General features: G+C 37.8%; 3 protein-coding genes and 1 pseudogene across 4 annotated transcripts; 3 read left to right on the top strand and 1 right to left on the bottom strand.

Annotated features, from left to right (window-relative positions):
• Positions 1–708: 708 nt before the first annotated feature.
• Positions 709–2,980, bottom strand: cryba1a (crystallin, beta A1a). Its single transcript, XM_060888012.1, has 6 exons — positions 2,934–2,980; positions 2,332–2,402; positions 2,130–2,248; positions 1,861–2,002; positions 1,535–1,677; positions 709–1,028 (listed from the first exon to the last, which is right to left on the bottom strand). The coding sequence occupies exons 2-6, from the start codon at positions 2,368–2,370 to the stop codon at positions 881–883; spliced, it is 591 nt and encodes a 196-aa protein (XP_060743995.1). The 5' UTR covers positions 2,371–2,402; positions 2,934–2,980; the 3' UTR covers positions 709–880.
• A 2,278-nt stretch (positions 2,981–5,258) lies between these two features.
• crybb1l3 (crystallin, beta B1, like 3) lies at positions 5,259–6,961 on the top strand. 2 transcript variants are annotated; one of them, XM_060888011.1, is made up of 5 exons: positions 5,259–5,324; positions 5,461–5,579; positions 5,751–5,883; positions 6,564–6,706; positions 6,793–6,961. In XM_060888011.1, the coding sequence occupies exons 1-5, from the start codon at positions 5,259–5,261 to the stop codon at positions 6,959–6,961; spliced, it is 630 nt and encodes a 209-aa protein (XP_060743994.1). The 2 variants fall into 2 exon arrangements, with proteins under 2 accessions (XP_060743994.1, XP_060743993.1); XM_060888010.1 differs by having other exon boundaries at positions 5,259–5,351.
• A 1,831-nt stretch (positions 6,962–8,792) lies between these two features.
• unc119a (unc-119 homolog a (C. elegans)) lies at positions 8,793–23,316 on the top strand. Its single transcript, XM_060888517.1, has 5 exons — positions 8,793–9,191; positions 19,785–19,898; positions 20,059–20,161; positions 20,592–20,764; positions 21,540–23,316. Exons 1-5 carry the CDS (start codon positions 9,077–9,079, stop codon positions 21,650–21,652), a joined length of 618 nt encoding a protein of 205 aa, XP_060744500.1. The 5' UTR covers positions 8,793–9,076; the 3' UTR covers positions 21,653–23,316.
• Positions 18,991–19,054, top strand: LOC132858606 (U6 spliceosomal RNA; annotated as a pseudogene).
• Positions 23,317–23,318: the final 2 nt, after the last annotated feature.

Below are 23,318 nucleotides of genomic sequence, written 5' to 3'. Positions count from 1 at the left end.
ATATATATATAGTATATATATATAGTATTTTTGTTGTTGTGGGGTGTTTTTACATTTACAGCATTTAGCAGACACCCTTATCCAGAGTGACTTACAACTGAGCAACTGAGGGTTAAGGGCCTTGCTCAGGGGCCCAGCAGTGGCAACTTGGTGGACCTGGGGTTCGAACCCATGACCTTCCGATAAGTAGCCCAACACCTTAACCACTGAGCTACCACAACCCCACAACCACTACCACAACCCCCACAAGTTTTTAGGATGGGGTGATATTTAAAAATATTAAAATTGTTCATTTGAAACTATAGACACTCCATCACAATCACAAGTTTAAGCATTAAAAAATAACGACTATGTAAAATACCCATTCTTACATATTAATAAAAAAATTATTAGCTAATTTTAAAATTCAGTTTTAAATTTCTATAGGGTTCAAATACAGTAAAATACAGAGATCTGAATTTTTAAGCCATTTGTTTTCACAACAAATCAGCAGGTAATTTATTGTCATTGTTTTGGAAAGAGAAAAAATACTCAATACTCAGTATTTTTATGGGTTTTTTTTCTTTGCTTTTATTGATCACTTTAGCATTGATCACACTGTGACAATGATAAGTACTGAATTCCCATCACTGCTTTATTCACGGCTACTGCATGCTTGTGATCTGTCACTCCCATATTTTTGGAAATGGCAAGAGCAAAGCATTTAACACTTTGCCATGTAGCACCAGATATCAAGCTTGTGCCATAACTGGTCTGGTCATAGCAGAAATGGAAGGGCAGAGGAAAGGAGGAGGTAGAGGATGTAGATGAGAAGGAGGGGGAGGATGAGGAGGTGAGCAAGGAGGTGGAAATGGGCATGGGAGGGTGAACGGGGGAGCCCTCATTGCTGGACACGGCGAAGCGATTGCACCTGGAAGGTGTGAGCATGGGATCCCCACTCCCGGTAGTGTTTATACTCGCCTCCATGGCAGTCACACTCCAAGAGATACTGGTAGCCACGGTAGCCAGGGTATTGGTAGCAAATCCAGCTAGAATACGAGAAGATAGTGAGAAAGTGAGGTAGAACAGTAGGCTGACTTTCTCAAAGATAAACTGGACAGGTTCCAAATTTTAAAATAGTAATCTACTATATATTCATAATGGACTTCAGGCTTAAACTGTTATTAGATAAAAGAGTTAATTATATTAACCATTATTAAATATAGAAGAGCATTAAGAGGAACAAAAGCTGTTTAAAGCAAAAAAAAAATTGGTTTGATAAGGTTATTACAGAATACTTCATTTCAAAGCAAACGTTTGAAGAGATATCATACTGACTTTTCCACCAATAATACAGTAGCTTAGCATACATTATTTTACCATTTTTTTGTTATTTGTTATAATAAAGGAACAGGGATTACACTGCTATAAATGACGTTCATAGTTTCTTGTCATAAGGGTGTGACACTGTGAAAAGCATTTTATTCCAAGAAATAAAAGGCAATACAAAAGGAAAAAGAGAGAGTATATCAGAAATAGAATGCACAATACTTACGCCCCACTTTGGACCTGCATTGATCCGATCTCGTTGTTTGGCCAGCCCATGGCCTGAAGAGAGGGATAATCATCACTTATCTCCCACTGGCGTCCAATGAAATTCTCTTTCTCAAAGACTATGATCTTTGACTCCTTATGGTTCTGCAAATATCAGAGTAGTCTTTTCATGTTTGTGCATGCAATAGAACACAAGCAGTACAATGTCATTTATATATATACAAGTATACTTGTTTTCTATAAGATTATCATTATGAATAAGATTATCATTATGAATGATGAACAATAAATTTGGTGTTTATAACAGCAACAGTATATAAGTCTCACAGCACAGCAGATTGGCCGGAAGGACATCAGTCTCTCAATATGGTAGGCATTGCTGCCACTCCATGCTTCCCAGCGAGGGTAGTCTCCTCTCTCAAGAATGAACTGCTGCCCACAGAAACTGGAGTGCTCATAACCCACCCAGCTACCCAAGCACACACATGCACAAGAAGGTTAGGGAGCTCAATACATCAGCAATTTGAGTCTTATTAGAAAAAAAATTTCTTAATTTTTTTTCCCTCACAGCTACAGCAACGTGGCTGAGAACTTACGCTCCACACTCCACCTTCAGTGAACGAACATTGTCAATTCCACACTCCATGATGTTCTTGCTGGAAGAAGTGAAGTCCATGCGTTTGCCCTGGAAGTTCTCCTGGTCATATACTGTGATCTAGACAGTAAAGTGTAACAGCTTATAAAAAAAATGAAGTCTGCTTTTATTTAAGTATATTTGCAAACTAATTACAGACTCACCTTCCATGGTCCTGTTGGCGTTGGGTTTGTCTGAGCCATGCTTATAAATACCTCAATACTGAGTAAGTGACCTGAGAAACAAACACATACACACACACGCAATAAGGTAATGGTAACATGCATAGGGCTATGTATGTTTGGCAGTTAAGCTAGAAATGCATTTATTAAAGCAAAATAGAAAGAAAATCAGTATCAATACCGGTATTTCCCTAACTAGCCAAATTTCACAAAGCTCACTGCTTCTTTCTCTCATTATGCAAAAAGAACAAACACACAAGACAGGATCAACATTCAGAATGCATTCCAATGATCAAAACATAATCTGATATTAACTAATTATAACAGAAGAATCAATAAATGATCCAGATTATGACAAATTTCATAACAAATTTGCATGGTCCTTTGCATGAGATTTGTTGAGTTGCCTTAAGTGAATGTGTAATGTTCAGTATGTGGTTTAATGCATGCATGTTGTGTTTATTTTGGTCCATGAGGAACACTATGTTGTGCTATGGTGCCTCCCTACCAAAGATTTTTGCAAGACGGATAGAAATTGACACAAGTGACTGAAAGGACTGATATGTACAGCTTACCTGACCTACCTAATAAACGGCTGTCAAGGGGCTCCACACAACGGTGTCCTGACCTCACACTGAGATCTATTTATACATGGCTTGGCTGAAAGGAAAGCTAGGCCACAGGCCAACCAACGGTCAGCACTTTGCTCCAGGCCTCATTGTTCACACCTGAGCCACTGGCTTTGCACAACCCGCATTACCGGCTGCCAGGAGGGCACCGTGCCCACTACGGTACCCTGCCAGGCCAGTTGCTTACATACATAGTTTTACACATGACAGTTTTGTCAGGAGAAAGACCCATATCCGCACAGAGGGAGTCTGTCCTAGTTAGAGATCATTCTACACAACGCTACTTCCTGCATCACATTTACATATTACCTTTATCACCAAAGCAAATAAAGCTAAATCATTTGTCAAATGTTTACATTTTAATTGCAGAAATAAGAAATTATCATAAAGACTTGTTTGCTGGGAACCATCTGTTCATGACTCTCAACCCTCAGACACGCGGCACTTCAACTGACCTCCTGTTCTTACATACAGTACACCCACACATAAATGCATGCACACACACACACACACACACACACACACAAACCTTTACATGTCTATCCATTCAACATCCGTGTCCTGCCCACTCTTTTGATTTTATGCAAAACAGGCTGCTGGACAAGGCTAGAGGGGAACACGAGGAGGAGTGTGACATGTCGGAAAGAAAAGTGAGATGATGTTCAGTAAATAAGTCTTTTTAATCTAAAGAAAATTATTTTGGAATATCTTGTTAACCATGAAGACAAGTGTGATATAGACAAGTCGTTGTTCAATTTCATCAACAAATGCTGCCATTGTGGCACAAAATTTGTTTATCTAATTGAATCAAGTAGCGATTCGAACTGATTCTTGTCAAATTCATTTGATTCATACTGTTCTGGATTCTCTGTTTAAGTCAAGGTCATAGAATCCAAAAGCCAGAAACACAGTAAACAGTCCAGTAGTACAAATAAAAACACATCACACCACTGTGTATGCTGAGACTAGCCTACTAAAGTCAGCACATTGTACTCAAATCCTACATGGATAGAGAGAGAGAGAGAGAGAGAGAGAGAGAGAGAGAGAGAGAGAGAGAGAGAGAGAGAGAGAGAGAGAGAGAGAGAGAGAGAGAAGGGATACTGGGATAGCAGGACAGAGTGAGCTGGGGTGGTGGGAATTATGGTGTGGGCTGGCTTTTTGCTGACACTGGTGGTTGTCCAGCTGAGTCCTGGAACAAAGCATCAAACAGAGTCAGCAAGGTCAGCTCCTAAAAACCAACACTTTTATCCAATGGCCTGGTGGCATTCTGGCTCAGTAGCATCACTGGGGTGTGTTTGTATATATATATATAACCCTCCCTGTGGCTGGAAACAGAGCTTCATTTGGGCCTTGCCATCTTTTCCTGTGCCAGCACCTCTCTTACATTCCATCGCTCACTTCTTGACTGCAGTGTTTTGGTGAGATTCGGGTGGGGAAAATGGATAATGAAAGAGATACCATTACTGGGATTAAAGAGGATCCCGTCTCGTGGGAAGCTCATATAATCCAATATCATTTAAGGTGCTGAGTGTAGAATTCAAACAGTGATCCTAGTTACTATATAATTTAAAATAAAGCCCAGCACTTTTTTTTTTACAATAGATATCTGAATCTTTGTTGAGTGCTAAAATTTTTCACACCTATTTTCACACCTTTGTGTTGTATTGATCCATGAAACAATGTACCTTCATTCATGCAAATGAGGCTTTATCTTTTTTAAATATGGATTTGGCTTTAGATGATGTCATTGATGTCAAAAAAATGTCTTTGGATGAAGACAATCTTAAGAGAAAGAAAATTGGAATAATTGGAAAATAATTTCTTAATAGTTTATAAAGATGACAACACAGGCTGTTTTTTTAGTATAAAATTTAATCCAATGAAAGTGTGGTGTGGTATATGAGTCCCTTGGCATGTATAGCATAATGACATCTACAGTGAGATGAACACTGTTCTGTTAAATGTTGTTGGGTATTTTTTTACTACAGGTTAAGAGAATATAGCTTATATATTCAGATATATCCAAAAACCTGAAAAATTACTAATTTTCTATCTTTATGGCATTTGACAGGTTCACCCAATTAAGACTGACTAGGTTTCAAGTAGTTAAGTATGTTTTTTCTGAGATCCTATGAGACACAAGGGCTGGTATTTCTAGTGATATAAACAATGTTTACTGCTGCCTTAACAATAGAGAGCTTTCCCCCTTTTTAACAGGGTAACAAAATGATCACAGTGCTTCAATTATTTCACTTGTTCTCTGTTTCTGTAGCCTCAGTCATGTCTCATACCGCAGTGCAGGGGAGTATTGGGAGTCGTTCTTCCATGGGGATGCACACATACAAAGTAAGTCAACACTCTTCTTTATTACTAGTAAATGAGATTAGTACGTTGTTCATTTCACTTCACCATATTCTTGAAGACTGAAATGTGCCAAATAATTTAGTCAAAAATCTCTGATTCATATTATATGTATGACTAGATATATCTGTACGAGTGTGAGAATTTCCAAGGTCGTTGTATGGAGTTGAACGGCGAGTGTCGTAATATCTGCGATAAGGGCTTTGATCGTGTGCGTTCCATCAGAGTGGAGTGTGGCCCGTAAGTCTTTAGCCAAACCTGTGAGGTACACAGTGTTGTACTGTGCTGTACACCAAACACTTAAACCAAAAAAAAAACAAAAAACTTTGTCCTAGTGGCTCTGGATTTTTCTTTAGTGAAGCACTGTGTCATATGTATTTGAATATACAGTGTGTTTTTCCATGGTTTCAGGTGGGTGGGTTACGAACAGCAGGACATGCGTGGTGAGATGTTCCTGTTGGAGAAGGGAGAGTATCCTCGCTGGGACACCTGGTCCAATAGCCACCGTTGTGATTTTCTCATGTCACTCAGGCCAGTCCGCATGGTGGGTGAATTAGAGGGACAAGATTATCAGCTAATTTTCACCTGGTCACTAGTGTGATGATGCAAATAATTTCAGTTTAATGTTTTAATTTCAATCCTCTGAGACTGTTGGGAATTTTTTTCAGTCAGAGAGGTTAAATTAAGGCACTCGTACCTAATATTACAACCTATAAGTAATATTCGGAAGGTAAAAGATGTAGTCAGTAAAAATGTGAAACACTGTTAATGAATGGTTATATGTGGTTATATGGAATGGCTATTTATGATGATTTAAATAAAACAGTCAAACTTCATGAATATTACCTGTGGGGAAATTGTTTTACATATTTGGACTGGGGGTTTTGAGATGCTAGTATGTTTCCCTCTCTTATCCAATTTTAAACTAGACAGATTCATATCTATTCAGGCTCAAAAATGCTGGTATAATTTGCTGTATGACAGATTTTCAATATTTACGTTTTCTCTAGGCAGCAGATGTCGGACAACATGATGTAATATATTGCACAGATTTGCTCAGCAAATTATATAGTGATCTGATTAATAATATTTTTAGCTTTGGTTTGAATTTTGTTTAGCATAGCTTTAATCTATAGAAGCTTGAGAAGTAAAAATATCCTTCTAACAAGTCAATGGATTAAGGAGAATGTATGTAAAAATGGATCTGTTCCTGTTTCCTTACAGGATTCCCAGGATCATAAGATCTGCCTGTATGAGTGTGCAAACTTTGAGGGTCGTAAGATGGAGGTTTGTGATGAGGACATCCCCAGCATGTGGTCTTATGGCTTCTATGACAGAGTAGCAAGCATTCAGGTCTCCGGAGGAACGTATGTCAACTGTTTTTTAAAGTCGACGTCAGTACTATAAAGAGAGATTACCTTCACAAATGAACAGTTCGCTTGTTGTGTTGTAGGTGGGTTGGGTACCAGTACCCTGGCTATCGTGGATACCAGTACCTGTTTGAATATGGCCCCTACAAGCACTGGAATGACTGGGGAGCCAACCATCCACAGATCCAGTCCATCCGCCGAGTGCGAGACATGCAGACACATCGACGAGGCTGCTTCGAGATGACTGCGTAAATGACACAAAAGGAGCTGATGGACAGGTTGTAGGAGAGGCTCTGGGGTGAATAAAATGATCCCTCAATTTACACAGACCACTTCAGCACAGAATGAAGAGCTTGACTGGTTTATAAGAACCTACATGAAGCTAAAGCTCACAGTCAGACCATTTTTGTTAAACATTTCTCTTGCATTCACCTATATTTATTTATAATGTGTTAGATAGATATAAAATTGCCTTTTTTTTAATTAATTGAGCACTTTCCCAACAATTAAACTAACATTTTTTAAATGCACACTAGCTATATTATATCTCCAAAAAAATGGGCATCGACCTCTTTCTGAAGCATAAATCATGGACTGAGCATTCAAGGTACTGGGATAAGTAAACCCTGGCCTCTTATCTTTTTAGAAATGGCTCATTATGTAGAAGGCTTAACTGTATAAGGATTTCATTTTCTGCTCTTATTTGTGGACAAGATTCACATCCCCATCGTTTTATATGATGACGGGACTGTGTGGTCCTGTCACACATATCTCACTCAGGGATGCTGGCATCTGGAAATTATATTTCCCACAAAGACAAATAAAGATCTCAGACCTCAGTATTATAAAAAATTGCTTTTTTCTTTATTTAAATTGCAGTGTACACATAATGACGACTTTATTAAGTACCCTAACCTTGTTCTTGCACCTATAGGTCATGTAATCATTTATAGGTAAACACAGAAGAAGAACCACCCCTGATTAGAAATTATATGGGTGATGGACCGTTCTGAGCACAGCAGAGATATCGATAGTAAATGTGATAGTGGCATATTAGTGTGCAAGTATGCTGTGTGTCATGTTTTACATTTTGATGTAATCCTTTGCAAAGTAACCCTAAGCTAGGTCGAATACAGCTTATTAAAAAATAAAAATTAAAAATAAAAATGAAATTAAAAATTGATTCAAGATAAAACACTCCAGGTTAAAATTACAGTTCTCGGCCCTGTGTGCATTGAGTTTGCATGTTATTCCTGTGCTTTGCAGTTTCATCCATGTATTCTAGTTTACTTCCCCAGTCCAAAGACATGTTTTCTAAACATCTTGGCATCTGCAATTGTATGTAGCGTGTGAATGGGTGTGTGAGTGTGCACGTGATTGTGCCCTATGATGGATCCAGTGTTCGCTGCATTGAGTCTACAGGATGGATGGACGAATGGATGGATGGATGGATGGAATATTGCTATGTACCTACAAGTAACTATTAAGTTTTAGCCATTCCCATGTGGGTTTGGCTGAATGAATGAATGAATGAATGAATGAATGAATGAATGCTTACATTTCTTCCAAAAGCTGCACAAATTATTATTTTTATTTGTATGTAATTTTTACATACATGTCATACATTTATTTTACATGTCTTGGGTAACAGAGTAAATTGCACAAGATTTTTACACTACACTACATTTGTTCTTAAACAGTTTCATTTGAATTACAGGTTAGCTAGCTAATTTTTTAGTTTTCCTTTTACAGTTAATCAAAAATGGTATGATCCACTATAGGGGTGTCAGAATGGATTGTAAATATGCTGGGGAAATACATGTTAGTGTTTAATATTAAAATATTTCCTATGCGTGATTTAAAGTTTTTAGAATCCCAACATTTTGTCTTAAAATGTCTTAACTAATTTTAACCTGATCCACATTTTATTTCCATTTCCACGAGCCTGAACCAAATAACGTCCAATCACAAAGCGATATGGAAATGAACACCCAATCACTGCAGCCAGTGCGTATTGGGGGCGGGATAAAGCCACTCTAACCCCGTAAGTGGATGAGGAGAAAATGCACAGCGTTAGTGTTACAAAAGCCGGTGTTGCCAGATTGGACGTCTAAACTCGGATTTGAGGCACTTGTATTTGCATCATGTAAACATGGTGTTTCGTCGGTAGACTCACTAATACTAACACCATTGCTTCGGAATATTTCCGTTAATCCCGGATTACAGACAAATACTCCATGAAATACATTTATCACAATCTGGCAACCCGTGTTGACTGTTGGTAAAGTAAATCAAGCGGATGATCTGATCCATACGGCTTTATACCGCACACACACACACACACTGCACCCGGAGAAGCATTGGGCAATGAGAGTGAAACAGGGGGCCGAGGGAGGACAGCCGTGTAGTACAGAGGAGGAGCTGCTGGAGAAGCCCGTGATAACGCCGGAGGACGTCCTCGGCCTGCAGAGGATCACCGACAGTAAGTGTGGCAGCTAAAACAACTCTAATCTCACTCCTGGGCTCGGAAACTTCCCTTCAGTAGCAGGTTAAAAAGCTTATTTTCAAGAATTAAACATATAAGTGTGTGACCGTTTTAGCTATCGCTTTGTACAAACAAACCTTTTAGCTGTCAAGCTTGTAAACAGCCTTTAAACTGGACGCACGGAAGTGACGTCATACGTCAGACTCAAACGGTATTTTTGTGGGATTTGTATGTGGGATATATATATAATGAGAGAGAGAGAAATATTTGTGGGATTTATATATGGGATATATATTTATTTATATTTAGAGAGAGATATGTTTGGGATTTATATAAGGGATTTTTTTTTAAGAAATGACATAATGATATGACAGATGAAAATGTCAGCAGTAATTTGTAACTGTACTGCAAAAGCTATATATGGCTGAAATGACAAAAGAAGCTATTGACTTGACTAAACTATTTAGTGTGCATCAGCATACAGTAACTAAAATTAATTCAGAATAATCTACACTGCTCTATACAGGGTTTTAAGTAGACTATTACAAATTTTAGGTGTGCTCAAGTTAGAGTTAATTCCCCCTAAACATCAGCTCAAGCAAGTGCACACCGGGTTTCAAGATAAACCTTTATATATAAGTGATTTCTAATGACACAGCAGTCAGGTTTTGTTCTGACATGTAGGTGCTCATTAAACCACAAGGCACCCAGCACTTGCATGAATAAACCATGACATGTTTCAGTTTGAATTCGTGTTGATCTCTCAACTGTAGATAAGCTAATAACACAACAACCCTGCTGTGTAGAGCATCGAGCAGATATTTTTTAAAAAAAAAAGCAAAACTGTTCACTGACATTGCTGGTGCTGTAGTGTTCAGATGAGTCCAACAGCATCTAAAATAACTACAGAAGGTTGGATACAAATGAGATGTATTGACCCTTTCACTAAATTGTTTAAACACCTTATTATTCTTTAATATTGATAATATTTACTTAGAGTATATTCCCACATTTGCGGTCAACTTTATATGACCCTGTTTTTGCACAGACATTTCTCAATTTCAGCCTAATCTGCTTATGAACAAGTAAACAAAGCCATGCAGAATATTTAAATTTCATGAATACTTTGAGGTTTTGCAGTATCATGATGTTTACAATGGGTGTGATTTTGTTTGTTAAAAAAACTATCAATGAAGCTACATGATTGATGAGTTGTATGGGAGGTACGTGATGCTGAAATCGTGGCAAATCAGGTTTTTAACTTTAGAGGAGGTCTAGGAAATCAGATTAGTTAGAAAATTATATTTTTTAATAGTGTTTTACAGCATAATAAATAAATTTTAATTTATTTTTAATTTTAATTTAATAAGCATAATGTTTGTGGGTTACTTGTGTGGTGGTGTGTTAGCAAGTGTGTTAGTTTAGTGGTTAAGGTGTTGGACTACTAATCGGAAGATTGAGAGGTTGAATCCCTGATCCCCCAAGCTTCCATTGCTGGGTCCCTGAGCAAGGCCCCAAGGTTCAATTGCACAGATGTATTAAACAAATTGAGAGAGAGCTCAATTATAAGTGACTCTGGATAAGGTCATCTGCCAAATGCCAGAAATTTAAATTAAATTCAATTATTTATATGGCACTTTTAACAATTTACATTGTCTCAAAGCAGCTTTACAGAAGCATAGAAACAGAATTAAAAGCAATAAATTAAGTTATAATAATTTAAGTTATCTCTAACATCTTTCCCTAACGAGCAAGCCTGAGGTGATATGAGGAAGAAACCTTTACAGAAACCGGACTCAGAAGAGAACCCCATCCTCATTTGGGTGACACTGGACAGTAAATAATGTCCGTGTAAATAATGTAAAATGTGTTAGCAAGTGTGTTAGCCGTGTGTTAGCTGTTGTTATTGTTCTCTCAGTGGGAAATTTAAAAAATATTTTCAACATAAATAAAGGAAAAGATTTTCTTTGATATCAGCAAACATATTTGTGTACAATATTAAGTAACAACTTTGAAAATGGACATCATGTTGGTGCAGCAGTTAGCATTGCCATTACCTCACAATTCAGCCCTGAGCTTAGGTTACTGTTTGTGTGAAATTTTGTTTTTGTTTGTGAGTTTCCTGCCAAAAAAACACTAATGTAGATGGATTGTCTGTACTGTATCTGCCCTAGGTGTGAATGTGTGTATGCATGGTGTCCTATGATGAACTGGCTTCTCATCCAGAGTGTTTTCCTGCATTGTTTCCATTGTTTTTGGCATTGGCTTCAGATCTTATGTGTCCCTGAACAGTTACTGGAGATGCATGAATGAACTTCTTTTGAAGGCTTAAAATGCATTGATTCTCTGATGCTGACTAAACTTCGATTTATTCATGCATTTTTTTTCATCACTTAATCTAAACAGTGATAATGCAAATAAATAATTTAATTAATTACATAGGAAAAATTTCATAAATTAGTTTAATTTAAGGAAAAAGGTTGTTCATTTGTGAATGTTTTCTCATATTGGTGTGTTCATTATGGAAACATTTTTTACCGTGTTTTCTTTGACTTTTGGCACAAGTTTAATTAAAGAAGTTGTATGTCTAATTCCAGAGCTCAGCATTTGAGTAACGAGCTACTTAGAAGATCACGATTGGACTGACCACAAATCAGTTAATCTTACTTGCCATACAAGCAGATTCTGCATTTATCCTTTACAGATGCTACACGTATAAATCACACCACCTCATATTTAATATTTAACTGCTGTATAAATATTGTGATGACCTTTTATAGTGTGCATTGCGGAGTCTTCATGTAAATTCAAGCTACCCTGTTTATACTATAATGTTTGTATCTGTACATTTTTGGCAAAAAGATTAAGAAAGGTTTTTAATTAAACTGCACTTTATTAACTCCAAAACACAGAACAGAAATCCATACGAATATTTGTCAAATTTTTTTTAACTGAGCTCAGCGATGTGTTGTTAGTTTCATAGTCAGAGCAACATACTGGCCACCAGAGGACCACGCTTTGGTCTCTATGCATAGACTATGGAAAATGTTGTGCAGGGCTGTTGTTAAGGTGCATGTAGTGTCTAATATTATATAATCTAAAAGGGTGACCAATTAAAAAGCAGCTGTAACAGCACTTCAGTGCATAAGTATTAAATAGAGTTTTGATGATGGAACTGGGAAGTGCCGTCTAGCTTTTTAATTAGATTAGGTTCTAGTGTCTGTGAAGGACATAATATATCATGCATGTTATTTCTGCCCTCATCAAACCACTCAGTGACCCCAGGGATGGGGTATGGTCATCCCAGGCATGACTGCTCCCATCAGTAGTACATACTGCATGTGATCAGTCAGAAGAAATTTGAATTGATTAACAGTGACTCTTTCTTCAAAAAGGGACTAAGTGGATCGAAATAATGCCAAATCATGGCTAAAATTCAATCAACAAATGCTACTGTAAGCTTTTATTCAGCCTATTTTCCTTTTTAACTGAGAATGTACGTTGTGTCATTGAGAGCTTTGATTAATGTTAGGATTCTGTCCCAGTAACGGTTGTGAGTTCAAATCCTACACATGACACATTGTCACTGGTGCACCCTTTAAAACCGTGATGGCTCAGCTACATTTGTCTTTGATTTTGCCTCAATTGCTTTGCTTAAAATTTGAAGGTTTCTTTCTATAAAAGGTTTCTTTCTATAAAAGGTCTACTCACAGGTTCCCCCTGGCGTAAACAACACCACTTCTGTTTTCTTTTCATTAAAATTAAGGAAATTTAGTGCCATCCAGGTCTTAATTTCTTCAAAGCACTGCAGTAGGGGCACTAGAGAGCAGGTATCTTTGCATTTCAAGGGCAGATAAATTTGCAGGTCATCTGCATAACAATAAAAAGAAATACCAAATTTCCTAAAAATATGCCCTAAAGGGAGCATATACAGGGAGAACAGAATAGGCCCCAAAATGGAGCCCTGGGGGACCCCACATGTGAGTATAGCAGTTGAGTAGACATAGTCTCCAAGATGAACCGAAAAAGTTCTTTCAGCCAAATAGGATTTAAACCATTCTAGAGCAGTACCCTTAATACGAACACATTGTTCGAGCCGTGATAGGTGCCAAACTCCTAGCTTTGCTATCCTTTTGATTAGGATGACTTTTTAATAGCTTTTTAATTTCTCTAGCAGAGAAGTGAAGTTATGTCTCTTTCAGACTGTGAGAATGTTGATTTTAACCATACAGTAGAAGCAGGCTATGAAAGCCTTTCCTTCCTGTAGGTCAAACCTGCAGCTCATAATCTCACCACATTACCACTGAAACATATAGCCTGTCAATACTGCAATGTTGCTTTAAGTACACGCTTATTAAGTGGCATCTGGCACCGTAAAACACAGATACCATTCCTGAAGCTGGAGAGTCTTCACATTTTTTAGCATTTAACTTGCTCTAACTTTAGTTAATCCTGAGTTGAAGTAGGTGTGTTTGATCAGTAAAACTAAAATGTACAGGAGCTGGAAGTTCTCCAAAGCAGGCTTGAGAAGCCCTAAATAATTCTTGAGTTTGTCTCTCAACAGTTCATGTCCTGCTTAGAAAAGGTTCCAAGTAAAACCCCTTTAAGAAGCTACTCCTGTGACTCATCCAACGAACCTTCAGGAAACCCTTTTCTCCTACATTTTAAAGCATTAAAGACATCATTCATATGCTACTAGAACAAAAGTAGCTTGTGTTTGAAGCACATTTACAAAACTGGCCTTAGTTCAACTGACAAGTGCTAAACTGCTTGACTTAAGGCAGATTGATGATTTCGTATCTGCGGTACCTCATCATCCTGTCTTCTTAGTTGGCATGGAACTCCTCAAGTCATGTATTCTTCATTATCTGATATCCTCCGTTTTCTTTCAAAAGAGGGGCAGGTTCTGGCCCGGTCCTTACAGTTCAGATTTATTGACACAGATTGATCAATGGGAATGAGCTTGAAGCAATAGAGTCTTTTTTCTTCTTCTTCTTCTTTTTCTCTTTTTTCTTTTTCTTTTCCTTTGATAGCATAGACACTCAGTGTGCTCATTTGAATTATTTGACCTGCTGTCTAGATGAATTTCTAGATGGTTTTGTTAATGTCTACCATTATCTAGAATGTACATTTTTGTCATTTCTTTTTCTTTAAAACTGCCTTAAACTGTGTACTTGGATTGATTAACTGATTTTGAATGAAATAAATAATTGTTTAACAACACTTAATCACTTTTTGCTTATACCACAGTTGAATCTCAAATCTGATTGATTAGGAGGTTTTGGTTAATTAGCTAGAACAGTGAATCTGACAGTGGTTGTGGCTGTAATGCAGATCACAGGCTAATTTTATTGCACTCCGGCTGTTATGATATTCTATCATTGCTGTAGTTACTAACTCATTAATAGGGACTTGACTCTGGACACACCACATATTCTAAAGCTAATAAAAAACAACAGGCATATTTTTGAGAAAACAACCAACGTATAATCAAAGACTCGGGTAAACGTCTTGGTAACAAACCAAAGACTCAACACGTCTTGGTAAAACATCAGGATTTTTGTTCCGTAACTTTAGATGTAGCTGATGCATGTAGCTTTAGATATACAGTAGCTGATGCATCATCCATGAATAAACAAAAAAAACCTAATCCTTATTAAACTGTATTACGCCACCCAAGCATGGATTATTTTCTTCTTACTGTACACTCTATCATTTTGGGGTTTTCATTTGTCATTTATGTCATTTAATGTCATTTATGACCGATGCCTGTGGTGTATAAAACACAGACATTTTTTGTAAGCTTGCATCATTACGATGTATTCCTACATCGTATTGATCCGAATTTGCACAGATCAGTGTTTCAGTGTTTCTGTTGTAGATAAACTGATAAAGTTTCAGAGTTTTTAGACTGATGGTATTCTTAGTCCATGACCTAGTGAACCAGTATTGATGTTTTCATTGAGAGAAATTTGAAAGCACTTCTCTAAGTTTCTCAAGATAAAGGTGCCTGCCAAATGTAGTGAACACAAATGTAAATGTAATCCTGCCTCCGGTGGTTTTTGCTGACTGAGTCATGAACGGAGTGAGACTTGCAGTTTGTTTTAACACAACCACTTTGGTGAAATCAATGCCACATTCTTTTATTTCGCTCTGTAAATCATTTTGACAGCTCCGACTGAAATGTGATTAGAACAAATGGTTAGATCACGTTCATTTAAAACCACCTGTCTAGAAAACACAGACTGCTTTGATTTAAGTCAGAGCCTGTGATTAATTAAGCATGCTTCTTCGTTTGTTTGTTGTAGTAAAATGTCTGTAATAAATGTTTGACACTTAGCAGATAAGCAGAGAAAGGTGGAAAGTGTGCTATCGTTTATCTGGTGCTTATGCCAAATCAAACAGAAATAAATGAGGCGTTCACCACAAGATAATGAATGAAAAAAAATTAATGTTTAAAAAAAAAAGGTGAAGAAGGAAGATCATCAGTTGATCATCAATTACAAAAAAAAGTCCAGAAGAGCTAAGATATCCTGGAACAGAGAATCTGGATGTGAAATATGAGGAAATTCTTTAATTTTCTCTTGTTGCTTGAAGACTTTATGAAAAAATGTGTCTTTTGATATTTTTAGTTAAGTTGTTAAGAAGGAATGTGTGTAAAAATACAGATTTGGTATAAAATGTAGATTTTAGTATCACATAAATGAGCAACCATGGAGCGTTGGAACCCACCGTATCAGGTTTATGAGGCGATTTTTTACTATCCATATCATTTAGCCAAATTCTGATGTACACATTCAGGCAAAAAGAAGCACCGAGCTTTAAAAACATGAACCCTGGTTAGATAATATATATCCTACAGCATAAGTAAATGGTGCCTTGTGTTCAGCTCATAGTTTCCTTCGTTTACCTGGAATTTACAGGTGGCTGTAAAAGCAGATACTTAATTTGGATTGGTATCAGAAGGCATGTTGCTAGGTGACCGTATTAGAGGAAATGAAGTGTGGCTGCTGTCAGCATCTATGGGCCAGCAAGACAGGAATAAGCACCAAGACGTCTTGCATCTTACCTCATTCTGTCTGTATCAGGACACATTGAGGGCAGCACAGGAGGTCGATAAATAAAAGCAATGATGTTCGCATTTAAATTTTCCTTCAATATAATTTGTATTAAAATTTTCAATACATTTCAAGTCTTAAGTTGAAATAAAGAGGTTTTTTTTTTTTTTTTTATCAGAAAATATTTGCGGTGCAAATATCTTCTTTAAACCTAGTTCCTGTTATTTTAGATACTACATAAGGTTTCTATGTCTGTCCAGATAAGAAATACAGTTCTCCAAGATGTCTTTACTTTCCGATTGCAGAATCAAGCAAATGGCATGATATTTTTTGGGGCTTGCAATTTATTCTAAATTACCTCTGTTGTGACCCATTTGAAAGCAAAGTGTCAATATTGTCTACTAACATTTTCCATTAGTGATTAATTTGTGAGAAAATCTTGATTCAAATTGAAGATTTCAAAACATTCTATCAAGGTCTGTAATTTATTAACACAACAGCAATGAGTGTATGAGCCACAGTGGAAATCTATGTATTTTATATCTTTATACTTGCTGGGGGGTTTTTTCCTTCCAGTTTGCTCCTGGACCGAGCTTCATTTTTGTGAATCTTCTCAAAATAAAGACAAGCGCTTAAAAGCAGCATTTGAAATACGAATAAGGAACAAGCTAATCGTTACTACACAAATCATCTCCAGAGAAAATAAACCACTCTGTCTTATCATGTAAGGCAGCTGCTCAGAGGACCGATGAAAAGCCTCAGTTGCCATAGAAACAATGTCATGCCCATAACAGTTGTCATGGATATTGATGATGAGATGATTTGCAAGTGTGTTTGTTAAGATCAAATCCTCAAGCCTTGTGTAGGGAAATTGTTCGTTTTTATTTTTTCATCTTGTTTTTTGGTTCTGATATCTTTACACATACGTCACAGAATAAGACATTTTAAAATGTAACCACAATACGGCTTCACTCTAACACTTTACTTCTTTAGTTATGTGACAGATTTTGGTTGCATTGGTATAACTCCCTGACCATTCCTAATTATAAATCCTGAGACTGATGCGCTTTAGTTTTTTATTGCATGGGTTTTCAGACCGTTTGCATCAGGAGACTCCTTCCAACATAAAAATCAACAAATATATAGAAATTAGGTTTATTTTTAGTCTGTACAGCTTATAATTCCTGGGCCTTGCCAGCCACACAACCAAACCCAGTTACGCCATTTAAAAATCTAGATTCAAAATCCTATTATCAGCCTTTTCTTTGTTTTATTTTGATTGAAATTGAGGTGGAATTCCAGTCAAAATCACAGATTAGGAAATGATCCTAAATGAAACCTATATTACTGTAGCTGGCATATTTCTAAACGCCTTCATTTCACTGAACAATCAATTATAGTCTTCTAGCAATTAATAATAATAATGAACAATTTTGAAAAAAGTTTAGTTCTATTACTTCAGCCAGTCATGGCTGGGAGTCTGCAGAGAGCAAAACTGGTCACATTCCCCATCTTAAGTGCATGTATGTGGAAGAGAGTTGATGTCGCCTTTCTCTCCGTGTGTTCAGCTATGACTCAGCTTGAGCAGAAGTTTGTAAAGATGCTGCTGGAGGAAGCACGTATTTCCTTGCACCACACACAGTTTCTGCTAGAGCTGAATCAGCATCTGCTGATGCTAGGATGTGGGTGAAACCTTACAAAATGATGGCAGCTCCTGAAAAGGAAGATATGTTTTTAGCTTCAGCTTTAGCATGGACTGTATCAGAATCAGTTGCTGCAATAATCAGTGAGCCATAAAATATTCAAATGAATTTTAATTCTAAGAAGTTCATGACTGCTTCTTTTTTAGTGTGCATCATATAGTACACACTGTGTTAATTACAGCAACCAAAGAGATGTTTAAAGCTAGTATAGACAGGCTAGTTAAATTTAGCTTGTTTGGTGCCTCCTTTTTGCACCCAGCTCACTCAGAAGGCAGTAAGCCATAATCAAGTAACATTATAAAGCCTGTTTTTCTTGGAGAGGATAATGGAAGACGTTCTGCTACTGTGTCATTGGAATCTCATTTACTGCCGTGTGGTCAGGGGTCATTACACTGCAGATTCCTCAATCACTTGTACTGTGTTCATCCGTGTCAAGTATCTAAAATAACCGTGTAGGTCTCGACTACCAACATTATGGTGCATAGAAATGTCTCAAAGCGTAAGTAAACATCACTTTGTGTGTGTGCTATTTCTAGCATCCCCCTATGTGACCCATGCGAAGATTATAAGCTTCTTAGATTCAGTCTTTAAGGGAGAGCTGACAAGAGCAGAGACATGTGTCTTGGACGTCTGGCACATTAAAATGTGTCACAGTTTTGTTCACTGTCGTTTTCCTGACTTTGTTTTAGGATTCGGTTATGAAAAGTAAGGACTAATGCTCAATTAAGAGTGCAAGTGTAACATTTTCAATTACATGACACCATTGAGGTATCGGTGTCTATACCATGAGCACTGGACCTGAAGCAGGAATACAATCCGGATGAGATTCCAGTCCATTGCTTGGCATCATCCACACAATCATTCACAAACCCATTCACACCTGGAGGCAATTTAGAGTATCCAGTCCATTTACCAGCACATTTTGGGGAGGGAAAAGAACCAGAGAGCAAGGGACCAAAGGGGAAACACACACTATCTTACATACCCATCTGTTCCTTGCTGTCACATGTTAAACTATGCACTCTTTGAACTTCTGGAGGATTAGCATGACCCCTGCACAAGGATGACACGCAAAATTGTGAAGTGGTACCACATTTATAGGGACTGTGGTGGCTCAAGTAGCTAAGGCTCTGGGTTGTTGTTGATATGAAGATTGGGGTTCAAGACCCAGCACCACCAAGCTGCTACTGTTGGGGCCCTGAAATAGGCCCCAGCAGTAGTTTGTCCTTTGTGGAAAACCTTTAAGATTTCTGTAGGACCATACAACTACGGGTTTGCCTTAATATATTATATGAATATATTCCAAGTAGGACTCCTTTCGAAAGTTGGAATGATTAAACATTTAAGCAAACCCATATAAACAGTTTTGTTTTTTCTTTTTGTTTTTTAAGTATGTAGAAAAAATCCTAAGTACCTTTTGAGGGCAGGTAGTTAATGTATTTAATGGTGTGGAACAGCCACGAAACAAGTTAGTTCTTGTTATCCTTTAGGTAATAGCAGATATGAGTATTCATCTTCTCTAATAAAAACACTGCTTGTTATGTTACTGAACAAACAGATTTTGTGAATTTGAACATGCTCTGATATAAAATCAACACAACCCTTTTGTCCTGGTGAACACTTACACTAGCCAGGTACTACTAGCTATAACATTACTAGGGCACCAGCACAAGGACCAGTGTTGAATAGTGATGCAATATTACACTATTATGAGTGATAATTGACTTAATAACTTGCATGATAAAAATTGTGTTAATGACTTTAAATATTTCCTGTAACACTGTTGAAAGAAACTCCTTATCTCATGGCTGATTCCTTTTTTTCCACAGATTACTTGTGTAGTCCAGAGGATAATGTCTATAAGATCGAGTTCACCAGGTTCAAGATCCGCGACATGGAGACAGGGGCAGTTCTTTTCGAGATCACTAAGCCTCCTGCTCTGGGTGAGTTTTCGCCGTGGCTCCTGCCTCTCCAGCTCTTCATTCTCTACCCACAAGACCTAGACACTGTGAAAGGCTTGCTCTGATTTCCATATAGATACAGTGCTTAAAAAGCACATTTTAGAATCACAGGCAGTAATATCACCTCCTTTGTGCTACACAGAGAGCGCAGAGGACAGAAGAAAGGACCTTGACCCCAACGCTGGGCGCTTTGTACGTTACCAGTTCACTCCAGCCTTTCTGCGGCTACGACAAGTCGGAGCTACGTAAGTGCGGAACGAATAATGGTTCTAGATGACCCTATTCTGAGCCTGCAATGTGTGCTGTCCATTGCGTCACGTTTCGCTTGTTCGTTTTTCTGATTAAATCCAAACAGAGAGTGCAGACATTAAAAACATCCCGAGAGACTAAGATGATGGTTTCCTGCTAGTTTGTTCTAAATGCCTTTTTGAATTTCATACAATTTGACCAATCCATTCATTACATTTTCAGGATATATTACACAAATCTGGAAAGAAACTAACATTTGAGATCATACTATTTAAGATTTAGTGTAGTAGTGGTGAACAATAACGATTGAATAAATAAAGGTATGGGTTGTCTTATTTAAGTTATTGACTAGAAATCCCATGTCTCAGCACATGGCTAACAAAAATCCTTCCTGGAGTGTAATTATCCTGCTCCCTAACACTGCAGGGTGGAGTTCACAGTAGGAGACATTCCCATTAACAACTTCCGCATGATCGAGAGGCACTACTTCCGAGGACGGCTACTAAAGAGCTTCGACTTTGAGTTTGGATTCTGTATCCCCAGCAGCAAGAACACATGCGAGCACATCTACGAATTCCCGCCCATCTCTGAGGAGCTCAGTAAGTGCCCTTTCACTTGCACCACCACTTAACCCTATTAGCTTGTTTTCCATGTAAAAGGCCACTAGAGGCCACATTCACAGAATTTTTAACACCTTCTGATGGGCTGATTTGGGTCCAGTTCTTGTGCATACTAATTATTGTAGTGTAAGAATATCTCACTATCCGGTTAAGTCAGTTGTGTTTGACCGATTACCACACAGACCACTAGTGTCACTATACACTAAATCAAAATACATCAATCATGAAACCTTGTTAAATGTATCAGCTTATTAAAGTTGATCTCAACAGTTTTTCAAGGAGGTTTTAAGAAGAAACTTTGCTGGCAGTTGTTTTTGTGAAATCTCTGCTTTTTATTTTCACCTATTGTGAGGAAGCTTATTCTAATATAATTACAATTATAATGATCCGACTAAATATTTTTAACGTAATAAATGAATAATAAGTGTTTATTCATTAATTTATATTTAATAACTGTTTTATCCCGGTCAAGTTCATGATGGAGCCGGCACTTATCACAGGAACACTAGGTGTGAGGCAGAAATACAGCCTTTATCCTTAGTTTTTCACCAGTCCATCAGCACACGATGCACACGTTCACACACTCATTCATACCTGGGAACAATCTGCTTACTGTTCTTCTCTGAATCTGTAATGTTCTTCACAGGATTGTAACAATTAGAAAGATGAACAATGGAGTTTCTTGAATTGCACCTTGTGTTGCTGGTCAGTGTAGATGTCTGATAGCTGATGTTTTCCTCACTTGGTTTCATAGTGAAGGAGATGATCCGGTACCCGTACGAGACCCAGTCGGACAGCTTCTACTTTGTGGACAACAAGCTGGTGATGCACAATAAAGCGGATTACTCCTACAGCGGAGGCCCATAGGTGCTTTATCAGAAACATGGACTGAAGCATTAAGGCTCCCAATCCAGTCTTGGAATATTTGTTTGGCAAAAAACATCCCATCCTCAGGGTTTGTGTGTACGAGTGTGTGTGTGTGTGTGTGTGTGTGTGTGTGTACACTGAAAAGTTGAACCTGCTGACCCTCATATTATGTTATTCCTAGAACAGTTTTTCTTTGATTATTGGCTAGAACAGAGTGTGTGTGCCTGCATGTATGTGAGTGTATAGTTGTGTATACATTCATGTGCATTAATAGGTTGCATGACACGTCTTTTGTTTGTGCTCTTGTGTGTTGTGTGTAATACTAAAATTTAGATGCCGTTCATTCTCTCAATATGCACTCTTTACTTCAGTATGTAGTAGGGACACACTGATACCATTCAGTTTTTATTCATTTTTTTATATTTATCACTAATGAAACAGAAAAGAGTAACCTACTTGGAATTACACAAACCAGTATGTGGCACAGAATGTGACACTTAACTCTGTTGAAAGTGAGTAAGGTTTTAGTAAGCTGATCTTCAAGAATGATCTATTGAGTTTTTCAAGAGCTGTTATTTTCTCTCACCTAGCGGTTTCTGTAGACATTCATTTCACTATGCTTAAATCACTTTGCAAATATGAATACGAGTAAATGTGCTTCGTATTGGAACAATATCTGGTATTAATATATCCCTAGTGTATAGTTTTGAGGTGACATACATAACATTCTAAACTTTTCCTACTGTGTGGTTTTGGAACCAAAAGAGTGTGTGTGAGTGAGAGTGTGTGTGAGTGAGAGTGTGTGTGAGTGAGAGTGTGTGTGAGTGAGAGTGTGTGTGAGTGAGAGTGTGTGTGAGTGAGAGTGTGTGTGAGTGAGAGTGTGTGTGAGTGAGAGTGTGTGTGAGTGAGAGTGTGTGTGAGTGAGTGTGTGTGTGAGTGAGTGTGTGTGTGAGTGAGTGTGTGTGTGTGTGAGTGAGTGTGTGAGTGAGTGTGTGAGTGAGTGTGTGAGTGAGTGTGTGAGTGAGTGTGTGTGTGAGTGAGTGAGTGAGTGTGTGAGTGAGTGTGTGTGTGAGTGTGTGTGTGAGTGAGTGTGTGAGTGTGTGTGTGAGTGAGTGTGTGTGTGAGTGAGTGTGTCAGTGAGTGAGTGAGTGTGTGTGTCAGTGAGTGAGTGAGTGTGTCAGTGAGTGAGTGAGTGTGTGTGTCAGTGAGTGAGTGTGTGTGTCAGTGAGTGAGTGAGTGTGTGTGTCAGTGAGTGAGTGTGTGTGTCAGTGAGAGTGTGTGTGTGAGTGAGAGTGTGTGTGAGTGAGTGTGTGTGTGTCTGTGAGAGAGTGAGTGAGTGAGTGAGTGTGTCTGTGTGTGTGAGTGAGAGTGTGTGTGTGAGTGAGAGTGTGTGTGAGTGAGAGTGTGTGTGTGTGTGTGTTACTCTTAAGCTCTGTGCAGTTACTGATTGAGTTGAAAGGGTTTAGCCTTCTGCCCCTACACCCTTTTTTTTTAATGGATGATTTGGTTAATCATTGATTATTTATGCTCTTTATCTGAAGTATATTTTTTAAAAGGCATGTAAAAAGATTCAGAGAGAGATCTATATTAAGTGTTAGATGTGTTTATTAATGTTATCATTGTTGACTCTATATTCTTGAAATAAATATTGTTTCTTTATTAAATG

The sequence above is a fragment of the Tachysurus vachellii genome, chromosome 15 (genome assembly GCF_030014155.1).
Source record: "Tachysurus vachellii isolate PV-2020 chromosome 15, HZAU_Pvac_v1, whole genome shotgun sequence".
In the NCBI taxonomy this organism is placed as follows: domain Eukaryota; kingdom Metazoa; phylum Chordata; class Actinopteri; order Siluriformes; family Bagridae; genus Tachysurus; species Tachysurus vachellii.
Note: the sequence above shows the minus strand (reverse complement) of the source record. Positions and strands in the feature narration are given on the sequence as shown.